At 38.1% G+C, this 19,972-nt stretch overlaps 1 protein-coding gene across 18 annotated transcripts in view; it reads right to left on the reverse strand.

Annotated features, from left to right (window-relative positions):
* Nucleotides 1–19,972, reverse strand: part of ERC1 (ELKS/RAB6-interacting/CAST family member 1) — a 417,262-nt gene that overhangs the window by 48,352 nt on the left and 348,938 nt on the right. For 15 of the 18 annotated variants that reach the window (XR_014233070.1, XM_082349076.1, XM_082349081.1 and 12 more), the window contains one exon: nt 11,363–11,461. Coding sequence is in view for 17 of the 18 variants with exons in the window: in XM_082349076.1 (XP_082205202.1) it covers nt 11,363–11,461 (99 nt within the window). In the remaining variant the exon portion in view is untranslated. Of the gene's footprint in view, nt 1–9,834; nt 9,901–11,362; nt 11,462–19,972 lie in introns of all 18 variants that reach the window. The other 3 variants (XM_082349072.1, XM_082349078.1, XM_082349071.1) reach the window with 1 other exon arrangement.

The raw sequence follows: 19,972 nt of genomic DNA on the forward strand, positions 1-19,972 counted from the left end.
CACCTCGTATAATTTTTTCTGTTGGAGAAAATCTGTCCTTTAGTATTTGTTTTTATAGTCTTGAAACATGTATTTCAACCCATGTACCTAGTGCAGTGTAGGTACATAGGAGACTCCCAATAAATATTTTTGAGTTAATTTTCTCATTTCAGTCAGTTTTAAACCAAACAATAAAAACTTCAAACCGCACTTACGGACTTATTCTGTATGACCTCAGGACCCAGGTGTCAGTAATAGACTGTGGAGAATGTGCATTTTAGTTTGTAAAAATATGAAGTCAGGGATAAACACTCTGGTTCAATTCTGGAGGATGTAACAGTGTGAATACTAGATTTCAAATAGTGACCCACCAACAAAATGACTATGAGAATTTAAACATTTAAGATTTTTTCATTTAATACCCAAAATACCAAAAGAAAAATCTGAGTATCTTATTTTATATTCACATGAAAAGGAACCCAGACAGTGTAACAGCTTTTGGGGTTTGCCAAACCCCTCCTCATGCAGAAAGTGTGTGATTCTAGTCTTGAAGAAGAGAGAGAGGTATATGTTCAGTGTTGACTATCTTTCAATGAAAAGAAATGAAGTCTTGCTAACAAGTGGTTTGCCTTAAAACCTGAATTTTCACCGCAAAGAACTAGCCATCTGTTTTGAATATTTTAAAGACTAAGCCTCTATTTGTGCTCAGCTTTGATCTCCTAGGATAATAGGAAGACAGTGATACAGTCCAGCTACACCTCAATCAAGTGTGCTCACTTAATTTATCCCAGAAATGCTGACTGACAGATCCAGCTGGAAACTTTAGTCTCGTCATCCCAGGATCAGGAAGAAGGAGGCAGACACATCAAGGGAGAATAGCTTTTTTGTTTTGGTTGATGATGCATTTTTGTGTCCAAGAAAATATTCCTTTAACCCAAAACAGATAGTAACCCTAAAGACAGAGAGAATGTAGAGAAAATAACAAATTAGGGAGAAGCTGAGGACAAGTTAATGAAAGAAATACTGTAGAACCCTATTGTAACAAGACTGTTGTTAAATAGTTCAGATAAAATGTGAGTCAAATCATATCCTCCAAAACATAACTCTATAAAATAAAAATGTGATATAATAGGCAAGTGTTAGGCCTATCTTCCAAAACTGGTATTAAAAGGGGTCCCACCACATGTTACCTGAGAGGTGGCTGATAAACCTGACCATGTATTCTAGAAGGTGGACTGGGAAACCAGCAGTCCACGTCATAACCATGTCAGACCACAGGGTAACCCGTTAGGGTACAGAGCAAATTAAAAGATTACAATATCTACTACAAATGCATAAAACTTTAAACAAAATACATGCAACTTTTCTTTAGGGTAAAAGCTCACCAGTTTTTTATTTCAAAAACTATTTATTGAGCTCCGTAGGGTCCCCCCATTTTCAGAGGACTGTGAAAAACAATTAGGACGTGAAGAATTTTATTTTGCATGAAGTACAAGGATATTTTTATTGTCCAGGAAGAACGTCTGAGTCACGAGTGATACCACAAACAGGAGGAAGACGGCACTTCCTTATTAGTCAAATGCTGGTAATTGTTAAGGTAAGAACCCATGCATCTGAGAGCTTATGTTCCAGAGATGTTTAAAACACTGCAATTTTCAGTCTAAGAAATACATCAAGTGAGTCACAGGACAATTTCACCTTAAATCATTCAGCAGAAACTACAAAAATGTAGGATGTACCTGTGGAACACTGTAAACTCTGTCTTAAAAATACATTGAGAGAAAGGTCTCTCCCCCAGATTACTCACAACTCACTCACGTGGCCTAAGAAGAGGTCCCTGCCTCACTGAGCTCATGTGATCACCAAGCCTGTCAAGAATCACTTACAGCCACCGCGCAGGGGTGGTGCTCCTGCTTCTTTCCACGGCCTGAAAATAACCCTCAGGTCAGAAAACTTCAGAAGAAAGTGTCACCTGCCGCCAAGGGTGGCAGGGTGCTTCTTAAAGGTGATTAGGTCTGACAACGTCTGTGGCTGACCTCCCGCACAGATACCTGGGAGAGGTGTCTACACTGTTGCTCAGGCAGTACTGGTGACATCATTGACGATTCAGTAAAGAAGACATTTCTTTTGCTGCAGGAAAAATTAATTACTAGGATTGTGGGTTACTTGTGCAATGGGAGGAATGTTACTATATTAGGAGAGAGGAGAAATCTATAAAGTGAAGAGGAGCACCAAAGGATCTTGTAAATATTTGAGGATTTTTACCACAATCACTATCAATGTCACACAGTCCTTTACTGAGCACTTCCTGTGTGCCAGGCAGAGGGCTAAGTGCACTGAACACATTATTACATGTAATCCTTCCAAGAACCTTCACTATAGGTTTTATTACTGCCATTTAACAAATGAGGAACCTGATGCTTAGAGAACAGGTTGAGTGACTTGTGGGAAATTACACAGCTACCGAGCTGGACTCAAATCAGATCTGGAGCCAAAGCATGCTATTACCACCAAACTAAACTGCCATAAAGTAATATAACTGCCGTACAGGGGACACAGCAGAAAACATGCTTTGTCAGTTTCACAGGTAGGACGTGATAGGAGAAAATAAAAGAGACAGGATAAATAAAATCAGAAACTAAAGAGGAGACATTACAACTGATACCAGACAAATACAAAGAATCATGAGGCTACTACGAACAGCTATATGCCAATCCCAACAATTTGGACAGCCTAGAAGGACTGGATTAATTCCTAGAAACACACAACGTACCAAGACTGAATCATGAAGAAATAGAAAATTTGAACAGACCAATAACAAGTAAGGGAACCGAATCAGTAATTAAAAACCTCCCAAGAAAGAAAAGCTGAGGACCAGCTGGTTTCATTAGTGAATTCTACCAAACATTTAAAGAATTAACACCAATCTTTTAAAAAACTCTTCCAAAAAAATATAAGAGGAGAGAACTCTTCCAAATTCATTTTACAATGCCAGCATTACCTGATACCAAAACCAGAAAAAGATGCCACAAGAAAAGAAAATTACATGCCAATATCTCTGATGAGCATAGATGGAAAAATTCTCAACAAAATATTAGCAAACCAAATTCAACAATACATTAAAAGGATCATATACCATGATCAAGTGGGGTTTATTCCAGGGATGCAAGGATGGTTCAACACCTGCAAATCAATCAATGTGACATACCACATTAACAAAATGAAGGACAAAAATCACATAATCATCTCAATAGGTGCAGAAAAAGCATCTGACAAAATTTAACATCCACTTATTAAAAAAAAAATCTCAACAAAGCAGAAACAGAGGGAACATTCCTCAACATAGAAAAGGCCATATAATGACAAGTCCACAGCTAACATAATACTCAATGGTGAAAAGCTGAGAGCTTTTCCTCTAAGATCAGGAGCAAGACAAAAGATGCCCACTCTCACCACTCTTATTCAACATGGTATTGGGAGTCCTAGCCAGAGCAGTTAGACAAGAAAAAGAAATAAAAGGCATCCAAATAGAAATGGAAGAAGTAAAACTATCACTGTTTGCAGATGACATGATATTATATGCAGAAAACCATAAAGACTCTGTCAAAAAACTGTTAGAACTTATAAAAGAATTCAGTAATATTGCAGGATACAAAATTAATACACAAAATCAGTTGCATTTCTATACACTAATAACACACTATCAAAAAGAGAAATTAAGAAAACCATCTCATTTACAATTGTATCAGGAAGAATAAAATACCTAGGAATAAATGTAACCAAGGAGGTAAAAGACCTGTTCCTTGAAAACTGTTAAGACACTGACAAAAGAAATTGAAGAAGACACAAATAAATGGATAGTCTGTGCTCATGGATTTAAGGAATTAATACTGTTAAAATGTTCATACTACCCAAAGCAATATACAGATTCAGTGCAATCCCTATCAAAATTCCAAAGGCATTTTTCACAGAAATAAAACAAAGAATCCTAAAATTTGTATGAAACCATAAAAGACCCCCAAATAGCCAAAGAAATCTTGAGAAAGAAGAACAAAGCTGGACGCATTATGCTCCCTGATTTCAAATATATTTCAAAGCTATAGTAATTAAAACAGTATGGTACTGGCATAAAAGGAGACATATAGATCAATGGAACAGAATAGAGAGCCCAGAAATAAACCCATGGATATACTGGTCAATTAATTTATGACAAAGGAGCCAAGAATATACAATGGGGAAAGGACAGTCTCTTCAATAAATGGTACTGGAAAACTGGACAGTTACATGCAAAAGAATAAAACTGGACCAAAATCTTACACCATACACAAAAATTAACTCAAAAAGGATGAAAGCCTTGACTGTGAGACCTGAAACCATAAAACTCCTCTAAGAAAACATAGGTGGTAAGCTCCTTGACATAGATCTTGGGGATGAATTTTTGAATCTGACACCAAAAGCACAAGCAACAAAAGCAAAAATAAACTAGTGGGACTACATCAAACTAAAAAGCTTCTTCACAGCAAAGGAAACCATCAACAAAATGAAGACAACCTAGTGAATGGGAGAAAATATTTGCAAATCATATATCTGATAAGGGGCTAATATCCAAAATTTATAAAGAAGTCATACAACTCAATAGCAAAAAATTCAACTAAAAGTGGGCAGAAGATCTAAATAGACGTTTTTCTAAAAAGACATACAGATGGCCAACAGGTACGTGAAAAGGCACTCAACATAACTAATCATCAGGGAAACGCAAATCAAAACCACAATGAAATATCACCTCACACTTGTTGGTTACTACCAAAAAGACAAGTGATAAGTGTTGGTGAGGATGTGGAGAAAAGGGAACCCTTATGCACTGTTGGTGGGAACGTAAACTGATGCAGCCACTATGGAAAACAGCATGGAGATTCCTCAAAAAATTCAAAATAGAACTACCATATGATCCTGCAATTCCACTTCTGAGTATATATCCAAAGGAAATAAAATCACTATCTTGAAAAGATATCTGCACGCCTGTGTTCCTTGCAGTGTTATTTATAACAGTGAAGACACACAGACAACCTAACTGTCCACTGATGGATAAAGAAAAATGTGGTGTATATACAGTTACCCTTGAACCATGCAGGGGTTAGGGGCACTGACCCTCTGAAGAGTCAAAAATCTGTGTGTAACTTGTAGTTGGCCTTTTGTTCTGTGGTGCCTCTGTATCCATTGTTCCATAACTGCAGATTCAACCAACTCTTGATTGTGTAGTACTATACTATTTACTATTGCAAAAAAAAAAATCTATGTATAAGTGGACCTGTGCAGTTCAAACCTGTGTTGTTCAAGGGCCAACTGTACACACACACACACACAGTAATATTATTCAGCCAATAAAAAAGAAGAAAATCCTACCATTTGTGACAACATGGATGGACCTTGAGGGTATTATGCTTAGTGAAATAAGTCAGACAAAGAAAAAGACAAATACTGTACAATCTCACTTACATGAGGAACCTAGAAAAACCAAACTCATAGATACAGGGAACAGATTTGGCAGTTGCCTGTGGTGGGGTTTGGGGGTGGGTAAAACGGTTGAGGGAGTCAAAAGGTGTAAACTTCCAGTTATATGATAAATATGCCCTGGGGATATAAGGCATGGTGTCTATTGTATATTTGAAAGTTATTAAAAGAGTAGACCTTAAAGTTCTCATCACAAGAAAAAAAACTGTAATTATGTGAGGTGATAGATGTTAACTAAACTTACTGTGGTGATCATTTGGCAATATATACATCTACCAAATCATTATGTTGTGCACCTTGGATTAACACAATGCTATTTGTCACTTATATCTCAAGAAAATGGGGGGGGAGGGGGTTGCTATGTAGAGAATGAGCTTTGGTTTAAATTAACGTCAGGAGAATAGTCAAAATGTAGGCAAAGATCATTAAAGTCAGGTGCTTATAAAGCTCCCATTCTTCCATTACCTTTCTACTGAAACCATTCTACACTGTGTGTGCAACCAGATTATTATTTTCTCCTATGATTTAACTTAGAGTACCTCCTCATTGTAGTATTATAAGGTTCTTTTTCTTTTTCTTCCTTCAGTGTTAAATATCACAAGGCTAGGGCCAATGCACAGTTAACCTGGGAGGTTACTAACTTCCTAAAGTAAATACCTTTTTATCCATAGCATCTCATCCTCTATGACAGGGGTCCCCAACCCCCAGGCCACGGACGGCTACTGGTTATGGCCTGTTAGGAATTGCACTGCACAGCAGGAGGGGAGCGGCGGGCAAGCGAGCGAAGCTTCATCTGTATTTACAGCCACTCCCCATCGCTCGCATTACCACCTGAGCTCTGCCTCCTGTCAGATCAGCGGCGGCCATTAGATTCTCACAGGAGAGCGAACCCTACTGTGAACTGCGCATGCGAGGGGTCTAGGTCGCGTGCTCCTTATGAGAATCTAATGCCTGATGATCTGAGGTGGAGCTGAAGTGGTGATGTTAGTACTGGGGAGCGGCTGCAAATCCAGATCATCATTAGCAGAGAGGTCTGACTGCACAGAGACCATAATAAATCAATTGCTTGCAGACTCATATCAAAACCCTATCAGTGAAAAAAAAAAAAAAAAAAACCCTATCAGTGAGTGGCAAGTGAAAACAAGCTCCCACTGATTCTGCATTATGGTGAGTTGTATAATTATTTCATTATATACCACAATGTAATAATAACAGAAATAACAATAAAGTAGAAATAAATAATAGAAATAATAATAAAGTGCACAATAAATGTAATGTGCTTGAATCATCCCGAAACCATCCCCCCACCCCCCAAACCCCTGGTCCGGGGAAAAACTGTCTTCCACGAAACCATGGGGTGCCATGGGGACCGCTGCTCTACGAGATGTCTAAAATAACAGCATAAAAAAGAAACATCTACTTTTATATATAAAGGAAATGATGTTATCTGGCAATTTGCTCTCCAGAAAACACTAGAAAGTCAATATTCAATAAGTATTAATTGAATGCCTGTTATTGCCAGACAAGACAGAGTGACTTTTCGTGTTAGTTTACACTGCTCCTTGTTGACTTAAGACTAATAAAGTAGATTTGAAGACAAAGAATATTCCTGGAAAATAAAGAGGGATATTTCATAATGACAAGGAGGTCAGTTTATCAAGAGTATACAACAATCAAAAATGGGTGTGCAAATAATAACAGAGCTTCAAAATACATGAAGCAAAAATTGAGAATTCAAAGGACAAATAGAATAATTCCAATTATACCTGGAGATTTTAATACTCCTCTCTCAGCATTTAATAGACTGCCCCCCACCCCCCCGGCAATTTTTAGTAAAGTCATAGAAGATATGAATAACCCTGTCAGCCACCTAGACCTATCAATATTTATAGAACACCATACGCAATAATTAAAGAATATCATTCTTTTCAAGAGCACATGGTAAGTTCACCAAGATGATCATTTTCTGGGCCATAAAGCATAAGTCTGAGAAATGATTACATCTAGTAAGGCTCATACTTTGCTGGTACACATGGTGTTTTTAAAAATTTTTACACACAAAACATTATTTATGTTCTTAAGTTTGATAAGGCAAATCATCAACTTCAAAAGCTTGAAATTTTGTTAAGAAAATCTGTTCTCTGGAGAATTAGCAAGTAAAGTGGATAGCAAGTCAAGACTTGGGCAATGTTTTAGGGATCACTCATGCATTTCTTTAGGTAAAACCTTTATAATATAATTATATTCACAGCATATTTTAGAAAATTTGAAATACTCTACCATAGAAACTCAAGCTGTGGCCAGCTAATTGCAACTGCACTTTGTTAAACCAATGACTGTTAATATTTTAGTGCAGTAAGATCAATAGTGCAATAATTTTAAAAAAAATCGGTAGCATTTGAACACTTGTTAGGAGTTAGATTCTATTGTGGGAGAAGAGAAAGGAGAACGGAGACTCAGGAACAAGGTCATGTGAAGGTGGCTCATTTCTCAGTCTCCTGGTGAGGTTACCTATGGGCCGTGTTTCCTACGACACCAACGGGGCTGGGCTTCCTGCTAAGGCCTGCACGGAAGCTCCTGTGTTCTGCCAGAACAGACAAGGCAGCTTCACTTTGGGGGAGGAGCCTGCTGAACTACATTCAACTCCCGCGTGGCCCCCACAGGCTCCACGATGACCAACTCCACCCACCCCCCGTAGGGTGTAGTGTAGATAAAGAGAATTAGCACACAGACTTTCTCAGCTTCAGCTTTGTCTGGCGTGCAGGGTTCAAAGAGCTTTTTTTTAAAATTGGAGTATAATTGCTTTACAACGTTGCGTTAGTTTCTGCTGCACAACGAAGTGAATCAGCTATAGGTATACATATATCCCCTCCCCCTTGGACCTCCCTCCCACGCCCCCCATCCCACCCATCTAGGTCACCACTGAGCACCAAGCTGAGCTCCCCGTGCTATACAGCAGGTTCCCACTAGCTATCTGTTTTACACATGGTAGTGTATTTACGTCAATCCTAATCTCCCAATTCATCCCACACCCCCTTCCCCACCCACTGTGTCCACACGCCCGTCCTCTACTTCTGTGCAGACGGACCTAGAGTCTGTCATACAGAGTGAAGTAAGTCAGAAAGAGAAAAACAAATACTGTATATTAATGCACGTATGTGGAGTCTAGAAAAACGGTACGGCTGAACCTCTTTGCAGGGCAGGAATAGAGACTCAAAGAGCTTTGTGGTTGGCATCACGCATTTCAGCTTCTTTCACAGCCTCAGGATAAAGCCACGTGGAAAGTTTCCCGTCTTCACGGTGCCCGCCTCTTTCCACAACTTACCTCGTTGTTCTCCTCGGCTGTGTTTGCAGCGAGAGGTCTACATGACCCTCATCATTTTAAGGAGGGTAACACCAAGACCCAGACTTTTCAGGAAGAACCAACTCCAGCAGAGTGAGATCGCCAAAGAGCATGGGCAGTGAATCCAGGGGTGCAAGGCCACCAATACGTGTGAACTTACTCATCATAATTATTATTTTTTCTAAGGAAAGGATTTCCTCAGTCAAACCTCCAGGGCATCGGATCAAAGAGAGATACTGACACAGCTGGACTATATTTTCTAGCCAATTGGCCTGGAAAGGAGAATCTAGACAGTGTCCTGGCAACAGTTTAACACAGCAGCAATCCATAAAAGAGGGAAAAAGAACTCTGTAGACCGACTTCTTAAAAAGTCTTCTTTTGCTTCTTTATTCCTCTTTATTTATAAGGACAGTTTGGGGTAATACCCAGGCTCTAGGGGTTGCCCAGGGTAGGCACTTGGGAAGAATGACTGACCCCGAGGATGCAGAACGTTCTTCTATAAACAGAAACTCAAGGTTTTAGTCCACAGCACAGGTTTTTTTTTTGTTTTTTTAAGACTATATACTTTAACTTATCATAAACAGTATATCCCAAACCTACTGGCAGAGTATCTGATCAATCTTCTATTTCCGGTTTGACGTAAGTCACTATAAACCTTACCAGGACACTGTAAAGTCATGCTAGACAGGGTAGTTTATAAATAAAATAACAACAGGAGAAATTTATCAATAGTTACATGCCCTGGAAGTTCTCCGAAAAATGCATGAAAGAAATTATAAAAGTGACTATTAACACACAACAAGAAAAAAAGCCCCAAACCCCAAAGCCCACTATGTCAGAAGCTTAGCAATACACACAGGAATCAGGTGAGATGAGAAGGCAGAGAGCGCACCAAGGATTTAGTGAATTACAGACAAACAAGACGTGAGATGATCGTGTGAAAAAAAGTGACGGCAAACAAACAGAACGCATGTCTGTAGTTGAGGAGAGCCGTTTCTCACCGTGCTGAACAAATGGCTGCCCTAGGAGCACGTGGACGGCTATGCCCATATGCCCTCCTCCTCGTCCTACGGGACGGCAGAGACCCCAGAGCAGCGTGGGAACGAAAAGAGCTGGTTAGTATTCAAAACAGAGACACAAGCACACTGTAGCAGCAGCAAACGGTCTCTAATCTCCTGACCCTTCTTACATCAGGCTCTGACTCGTAATTAGCTTGTCACTGTACTTCCAGCCTTCCGACCTCTCCGAGACGCTCTCTCTAGCCACTGCTGGATCTGGGCAACATTATCAAGTGGGAGGCTTTTCTTTATTGTTTGCCTTTTCCTCAACCTTTCCCCATTCCTGTTTGCCTCCCACTACTGCGAGGTACCCAATTCCTTGTGTGTATCAGCGAAACCTGTTTCAAGGAAAGGATCTAATACTCATCTTATATACACTGGCATAAACTTAATTCCAGGTATCAAGAAGCAGGCAGAACAAGCAAAATGATGTCTTGGCAGGGACAGACTGCTGACATCAAGGCAGACAGTTCTCCATTCTGCCTGTGTCAAAGATTGTACTGTTTTCCCTCTAAAATATAAGGCCTGCCTCAACTGGCTAAGAAAATGTCATCAAACCATGACTGTACCTTCTGAATCTTAGAAAAAAATTGCATTTTCCATATTATTGCTGCTTTCACCTGCAATATTTCTTCTTCTTCTCCTAAGACAAAGCTATGCTATCGTTTGGAGGAGATGCTCAGTGGGGGAGCTTTCCTTGACTCTTTAGTCATATGGATGTAATTACTTAACTATTATTTTTCTCCCTCAGCTGTATATTTTAAGATTGAGTGTGATGGAGATGTTGAAATCTGACTTTTGGCAATGGGATATGAGGTAATCTGTTCACTACTCTCCCCCATCCATCATATTCAAGATCTTGGGAGAGTTTCCTTCTTCCAAAAAAACTGGCATTGAATATGGTTCCCCTTCAGGCTGACTCATCACTGCCTCTTTTGCACTGATGAGAAGTTGAAGGCAACAATTTAAGAATGACATAGATGGAGGGATCCACCAAGGAAATGGGAGCGAAGAAACTAAGCTTCAATCTTCACACCTACTAGGTGATGAGCAGAGATTTTAAAATTTGCAATTAAATAATATTCAATAGTTACCGTTACACTGCACTGTGCGTGCCTCACTGAGCTTACAGGGAAAGTTTTGTTTTTCTACTGAGGCACTGTCTCTTAAATAAGAAAAGCAGGACAGTTACAAATTAGTGAGTATCTCTGAGAAGACTGAATTTTTTTCTCATCTCAAGGATTCTTCAGTGTCCTCAAATCTGCTGAGTATCTCCTCTTAAAATATTCAGAATCAGGTACCACCTTCCTCTACAGAAACTGACTGTGTTAAAAAAAAAAAAAAAAGAGTTTTCAGAAACTGATTATTTTTATTTTTCTAACTTGTACCCCAGAATCTGTAATGTGCTAGTACAAAAGACATCAAAATAAAAGCATACTGGTTTTCACAAGACAATCAAAAGCAGTCTTACCTGGTCTGGGGAGGGTTTATGATTGGTTTGACTGGAATGGGAGGATCTGAAGTGGTCATCCTCATAATTGTCGGCCATGAGCTTCATTCGATTTTGTGTCTAAGAGGAAATGATGCATAAGGTTAAATTTAGGTAAAATTTCTGTGACACACTGCAAAGTACCAAGGCCTCAAGAATGTCCTAAGAAAGGATAAAACAAATCCTGCCTGAAATAAAATAAATTAAACATAGGATTTCTGAGGATATTGGGGGAAGAAAGTTTAGACACTGCTATGGACTGAACTGGGTCCCCTCAAAATTCATGATGAGGCCCTAACCCCCAAGGCGACTGTGTCTGCAGACAGCCTTTAGGAGATAAGTTAGGGTTCAGTGGGGTCATAAGGTGGGGCCCTAATCTGATGGGACTGTGGCCCTGTAAGAAGAGGAAGGGGGAGATGAGTCCCCATGCCGCATGGGGACACAGTGAGGAGGAGGCCTCCGTGAGCCAGGAAGAGGGCTCTCACAGGAACCAAGGCAGCTGGCACCTTGATCTTGGACTTCCCAGCCTCCAGAATGGTGAGAAAATAAATTTGCTGTTTAAGTCACTCAGTCTATGGTATTTTGTTATGGCAGCCCAAGCAGGCTAAGACAAGCACCTAAATTTCCACAGGAATTTTGGAGGGAGGAGTAATCTCCCTAAATTAAGCACTTTATTGCAGTGCTTGTTTTTATTTTTTAAAATAAAAACTGGATTATACTACATATAGGATAGAACTCTGCTAACTCTATTTTTTCACTTCGTGATATCAATATATAGGACCCATCTTTCCAGGTTACCATAAAATTACTCACCCTTTTTAACAACTATTCCATTTGAGGGAGATGTTATATAACATACAGACCATAAATATTGGGGGAAAAGTTATCATTATCTGTAAATGAAATGATTATATACCTAGAAAATCCAAGAGAAGCAATTGAAAAACGATTACAATTGACAATAAAGTTCAGCAAGGTGATCAGACAGAAGCTATATATTAAAATTCAATAGCTTTTCTTTACGCCACCAATAAACAATTCAGGTTTTGGAAATGAGTTGAAGATTCTGAAATCCTTCTCTTCAACCCTAGACCAGAAGAGGATTATTATCCCACTGCCTCTTCTCCATGTTCACCAAAATGGAGGACTGGATTGGTAATTCTGTGTGCTTGGTTAATTTAAAACCCAGGTGAATGTAATATATATATATATATATATATATATATATATACATATAAAACATTTTAGAGAATTCCCTTTGCAGAGCAAGCAATTCAGAAAATGCACGGTACAAACACTATGCATAAAATCAAACAGCAATATTGTTAAAACCTGAAGTTTTAAAAGCATTAAAAATACATTTGATAATATTATATGATTCAAAAATGTTCACTGTAGATAATCTAAAACACAAAAAGAAAAAAAAAGAAAAATTACCTGTAAATCCCTCTAACCAGTGATAATCATTGTTAATATTTAGGTGCACCTGTTCAGCCTCTTCCCTATGAACATAAAAAGTAGCATGCTTTTCTGATTTATTCTCTATTTCTGCTACGATATGGTATTTTTAAAATTGCTATATCTTATGGTATATTTTGATATCTGGTAGGACATGTTGTCCTTCTCCACCAATTCTGCTTTATCAAAATCTGATTGGGTATCTTTGACACATTTTCTTTTCTAGATGAATCTAAAACATTTTGTCTAGTTCCATAAAAAAGTTTAGAGAGATTTTTCTTCGGTATTTTTTCACATAATGATGCCTGAGCAAGTATAGGGCCAAAGTGCTTGGACCTGAATTCTAGTTCTGCCTCTTACCAGCTAGCTCAGCTGGGGCAAGCTACTCAAATGCTCGGAGCCTCAACTTCCTCACCTTTAAAATGAGAATAACAATACCTTCTCCCCATGAGACTGTTGTTAGGATTAACCGAGTTAATACAAGCTCTTAGAAAGGTGCGTGGCATACAATCAACACCCAATAAATTTCAGCTATCACCATCGTTATGAACATTTCTTTTCATGTCATTAAGTATTATTCTAAAACCTAATTTTAACTGGCTGCATAGTATTCAGTTGAATAGATGTTTAACGAGTCCCATATTGCTGGGCATTTGGGCTCTTTACATTTTCACCTAGTAATATATGCACATTTCTAAGCCAGTTCCTCCCTCCAGGATATAATGAGAGCAGAGAAAATACTTATCAAGAAATTGTCTGTGATATCAAATTTCTCTTTTCTGAGATGACGTACAGGGACCTTGAAAATATGTAGGGCACTGTTTCTTATGTCAAGCTGTACTTATGACAAATGGAGAGTCGTCTGCAAGGCAGCTCTGGGGAAGCAGGAGAGAGAGAGCAAAGGGCAAAGGGGTGCACCAGAAAGTGACAACATGCTGCACCTCATTCACTTTCACGCGGGTAAGAAACATTTCCCCGTGGACTTTAATAGGACCCTGCAGCAAAAGTACCCTTGGATACTTATTATCTTAGAACATGACACGCAGTCTTTAATGCCTGATACCTAGTGTGAGTTTAAAAACTTAGAGAAGAACTAATAAAGCACATGCAAATCCACTTTCAAGGCAGGATATATCTCAAGTATTTCTCAGGAATGAGAATGAAAGCCTCGCACAAGAACTGATCACAGGAGACAGATAAGACCACAGGTTACTTATTTGATCCATGTAAGCGAATGAAGAAATAGTCCTAAGAACTGCTTCATTTCTGAAAGACATGAGGCTTATCAAAGTTTAGCTAGTGTTCCCAGGTCAAATACTCATTAATTTGGTGTGAAGTCTGTTTCCTGCACAGTCAGAAGTTGAGCACTAAGTATCTGACAGCTCACAGAGCAGTAGATATTATACAGATCACATAAACGACCCTCTGCTCAAGAATCTCTTGTTCTACGCTCTTCTTAAGATTAAGACCAGCAAGCATGAAAGGTACTTTATATCCAAGTATTTTCCCTCTCGAACCGTGCCATGTGCATGTGCAGAGAGCCGAAGTCCCATGGTCCCATGACATGAAGAATAAAGTTGTTCGAAGGAAGGAGGGAGAAAAAAAAAAAGGACAGGAAGAAACTTGCTGAGATAAACTTTTTAAGCTGTAAACGCATATCTGTGTATATAGGTATACATACCCTCCCAGAGGAAAAATTCATCGTTTATTCTGTTAATCTTTTCTTTTAGGACTAAGATGTCAATGCTCAAAAAAAGTGGTACAGAAACTATATATTTCACGGAAAAATACTTAGTTAGGCTAAGAAACAGTATATGTTGGTTATTCAAACCCAGGTATTAAAAGAAAAGGTTTGAATTCTGATCAGTTACCTGGTTGTTCACTAATCTTTCCTTTTCGGTGTCTGATAACACTATTAACCTACCTAAATGAGTTTTAGAAATAATACTACTTAGAAATATTCTGAGATATTTTAGAAAACATATCATAAATAAGTCTTAACCTAACTAGCATTATTTCCAATTATAGTTATCTTTAAGAAAGCATTAAAATTATTTCTGCCTACATTTGTTAAACCTTGGAAATCATTTTATTATAGTGAATTTTAATTAAACTTTAATTTGCTATTTTGGTATTTGATATACAAAACGAGAAAAGCATAACCTTCATCGTTTTCAGGTGGGTTGGACTCTGTTGATTATAAACTTAGCAAAATTTCAAACAATTATTTTAAACTTCATTTCTTGAAAAAGTATAAGCTAGTCATTAATTATTCTTGAGTTGTTCATTTTATACACACTTGACTGACGATTATCCTTCTAGCTGGGAAAGCTCCTTTTCCACTGGTTGGACAGCTCTGGGGGACTCCCGTGAAGCAGTGTGGTGGGCAGGGGATGGCAATTAGATTAGAGGAGACAACTGTGCTGGATTTAGCCCCCCAGCAGTCACGGTCAGGCGACCTTCACATCCTATTTATTTTCTCAGCTGGAGTGCAAGGTCTAATAGAAAAGTGTGTTTCCTACTGATTTTGTTTTGCTTTTTAAAGGAATCAGTTAGATAGTTTGATTTTGGTCCTGATTAGGACCAAAACGTGGAAGGAATAAGCATCCTGTGTATTCTGTGTAGCAGACTTTCTGTGTCCTTCTGACACGACATCACTCTTGCGTTCTGGCAAACATGCGCTAAGCTCGTCTTGTACATTTCTTGCCCCAGATCTGGAATCAGCTGGTTTACCAAAGAGCTCATTCATTCAGTGGGACAGGAGCGGGCTGCTGGGTGCTCAGTGCTGCTGGATTACTGCTTTCTGGTTGTTTCACAGTTGAGAGCTAGGAAAAACTTCCTTTCTTTTTAAGAGGGAGGAAATTATAAATTAACAGTGATATTTTCAATTTAGATTTAAGATTCTAGATCTGCATCTTAAAGAATAAGCTTTTACTTAACAGCTTTGATTTTATACTTTATATATCTCTTTTCCTCTTATGCTGAAAAACCTTGGTTCCTAACAATAATGACATAACTACTCTTTATTTGCTTTATCCATCAATTTAATTCTTTGAAAATACCAATACCAATGTAATCACTATCAATATGCCTTCAGGATGAACTTTAAAATCTCTTTGCATTATTTTTTCTTCTCATTGGAGTATATCTTACTGAGAATGTACATAGAAAAATCTGTAATATATAAGGTTAGTTGAAATAATTCTCTGCTGTATGTGGCTATGCAACAATTTAATAAATAACTAGATTCATTTGTTTCAGTTTGTTTACAAAATTCAGGAATTGCTTTCCCCTCTTTCTGATGTAATTTTATTTTTGATTATGTAAAACATCCATATGATTCTAGAGTCAAAACTATATAACTAGGTACTTTCAGAGAAGACTTGCTTTCAATCCTGCCTTCTCTATCCTATTCCCTTCCTCTTTTCATAGGAAATTTTTGGGGTAAATTTTAAATTTACCTTTAAATGGTTCTTTATGTAACTGTAAGCAAGCATACACTCTCACAAACATTTATGAATTTACCCACTTTTCTCACATAAGAAGTAGAATATTAAATACACTATTCTGCCTCTTGCTTTTTCATTTAACAACATATTCAAGTAGTCACTTCATAACAATAGAGATGTTTCCCACTCCCTTCTACAGCTGCACAGTACTCTACTCTGTTGGATGTATTGTAATTGATTCAACCAGTATCCCACTGTTGGGTATCTGAGTTATTTCTAATCTACTGCTACTACAAATACTGTAGCAAACACTATTATAGCACACACGGAATTACCTTGTATATGTGTTATTTTGTAATTTTGAAAACGCATCTTTGGGACAGATTCCTAGAAGTGAAGCCTCTGGGTCAAAAAGTGAAAACATAGGTAAGTAATTTTATTACATGTTGCCAAATTCCCTCCACAGGACGTGTACATTTTGCGCTCCCACCAGTAGGGTTTTAAGAGTGTGTGACATGCGCAGCCCTGTCAACTGAATATGCTGTTAAACCCTTCCTTGATTTTGGCCAAACAGCACCTCAGTTTGCCTTTATCTTAATATGAGTGAGGTTGGGCATGTATTCATGTTTAGAGACTATCTACATTTCTTCCCTATGATCTTCCGTTCCTATCTTTTGACTATTCCCCCCACCCCCCATTAAACTGTTATTTTCTTCTCCATTTTTAGGAATGCTCTTTTTTGGGATATTAGCTCTTGGTGATGTAAGCTGCAATTTCTCTTCTGAAGTCTGACATCTGTCTTAGTTCAGAGCCCACGCTCTCAACTACGACACTGTCCTGTATCCACTGTTCTTCCTTCTGATACTTATACTTCCTTTCTTTAGTTATTTTAAAATCTTCAAGAAAATATTGCCCGTCTAGGCTCTTAAGTCTTCAGAGAAGTAATCTCCTCTGTTACATCCTCCTCGTTGTGGACTGACTGTGAGCTCATCCTAAGGGTCACTTGTTTTTTTCCATGGGAATATTGTGAAGTCTGGGCTGTTGAAGGATCCCAGCAGTGATACTGTAATTGCTTCTGCTAGGCTCTAATGGGGCATACATTTTTATTCTAATATTTCAGGTAGGAGCTTCCCACACCCAGTGGCAGTATCAATTTGTACTCTAAATCTGCTGGAGATACAGGCTTCAGAATTCTGACATCTTATAAGGGACCTGGGGTTCCTTCCCAAGGTCACAGCAGAGAAAAGCTTTTCTCATCTACCGGTGGTAAAGGTTTGACTCAATTAGTCTTACTTCCTTTCCCTTGAATGGCACTCGTCTGACTGTCCCACCTCGCGGCAGAAGTTCAGTTCCAGGTCCCCAGTTCATGTCATCCTAAAGTTCCGTCTTCTTTCCCTGTGCGGGCGCTAAAACCCAGCCCCAGCCCTAACTGGTCACGACTGGTCATAGTGCCCAGGGCTGCTGCTGCTTTAGTTCACACCCCTCTTTGCTTCTGACACCTGCAGATTTTTTCTGTCAATGAGCTCAATCATGCATCACAAATTCTGAGAGGGGGTTAAAGCTTATCCAGTATCTTTAGGTTTGGAACAAAAGGATTTCAGTGTTATCTGGAACCTCTGTCAGATTCTAATAATCTGTCTACATGTCTTTTCTTCCCATGGATTGTGAGTCTGTGAGGGCTGGACAAAGAGTCATTCACCCGTGTATCAACCTAGTAACTAGTAAAATTGCCAGTGTGTATATATATATATATATATATATATATATATATATATATATATATATATATTCCTTAACATATGTTTGTCAAATTCAAGAATCTGTTTTCCGTGGTTGTTACATTTGGGATTATATTTTATTATTGTTCCAGCAATGAGCTTCATATTTTGAAAGCTTTTTCTATGAAATTACCTTTATTAAATAATGCTCTTTTCCATTTGTATTAATTAAAAATAGATATACTTACCAAACACAATTTCTCAGAACTATGAAAAATCCAGCATTCACAATGAGTTACCTCAGCCAAAAGAAAAGAAAATAGACATTTTAACTAACTAGCAGAGTTTTGTCTCAAATAAAAACATAACTGCTGTTACTTATAATAGGTTCAAAAAGAACCCCACCATCCAGGCACTCTGGTTTATAAGCACTTATAAGGTTCTTTTCTTTGATTCCTCATATACAAATTGATTTATGTGTGAAAAGGAGAACTTCTGACTATAGATATTCAGGTATTTATTTTGTTACTCAGTGGATTTTTTTTTCTTAAGGTTCCATGTAATCTCTTATCTAAAGGATATACTTGGATACATCACCATTTATGGCATTAAGCTCATAGGATATCTGTTCTTTCTACATAGTCTGTATTTCCTAGCAAAACTCTACTTTTTTTTTTCCCCTCTTGGTAGAAAGCAAAGAAAACAAACACACAGCAAACTTTCTGATTTTTTTTTTTAAAGGAGCCTAGGTTTTTAATTCTAATTATAATCATTCCTTAGTTCTTAAAAAGGTTTGTGTGGGATTCCTTGCTTCCCTAACTCAGAGACACACATATTCCTTCCTTCTCAGCCTCCAGAAAGTATTTATTAATCTTAATGCTTAGTCCTGATTATTATGTACGTCTAACACTTTCCTATATGCCATGCAGAATGTAACTTTGAACTCTGAAGGACGGAAGCTTATTCTCTCTCTCTTTCAACAAATATTAACATGAGAATAAAGACATATTCAGTGTTTTAAAACTAAGAAATACTTTATAAGAATTTCTACTCTATTTCTAAATTTTGAGAGCTGTCCTGTTTCTGGCAGGCCCGTGGTGTGTATCTGCAGTATACTGGGGTGAAAAATCAGAGGCAGATCCACAAAGTTATAGGAATGAAAATACCCTGTAGGTCAACTTGTTTATACTGACCCAAACCAAAGTCTGAAATGAGACTGTTTAAAACAAAGTGCGATTGAAACTTTCTTCCTGATCACTGCCTCAACTTTCCAGCACATACTTCTCATCTTTGCAATAAACCTAAAGTAACCCTTTAGGTTTACTTTTTTACTTGCAATAAACCCAGTTTTAATGTTATAAGGATCATTTCTTCCAGTTGTATCTGTTCTCAAAGAAACAGAAGCCCTACACTCTGCAAAATAACCAGAATGTTTAGGGGGAATATTAGTCGGATCCAGTGAGACTCACGATCATATCTAAGAAAAGAACAAAATGTAGGTAGATGTTTTCTGTTATTCTAGAAACCAGTGAACAAAGGTCAGGATCCGAGAGCATTTACCACATTTTTGTTTACGGATTACGTGATCTGGGTGGCTAAGTATACAGTTAAAATTTTGCAGATACACAGGCCACGAAAAAGAGAAGTGACACTAAATTCCTTCACATGTAACAGAAAAGACAGACCTCCCCCCCATTTAAAAAAAATCTTAGATTGTGTTAAACACAAATTAAAAAAAATCATTTTCTCAAGGATGGTGGCACAAACTATAGGTATCAATTACAATGCATTCCAACCCAACAATTTAGTGCTGCAAAGCAGGAAAGTTTAGCATTCTCGCTTCAAACAGGACACCCTTTCCTTAGTAAATACACAGAAATTAACTTTAAGTTATTTGATGCTTTTTATATTAAAAAAAGTAAAAACATTTTCCCCTGTTTGAGGAATAGCTGAGCAGGCAATGGGGT

Source organism: Balaenoptera borealis (assembly GCF_965194805.1).
Source record: "Balaenoptera borealis genome assembly, chromosome: 13".
NCBI classification, from domain to species: Eukaryota; Metazoa; Chordata; class Mammalia; order Artiodactyla; family Balaenopteridae; genus Balaenoptera; species Balaenoptera borealis.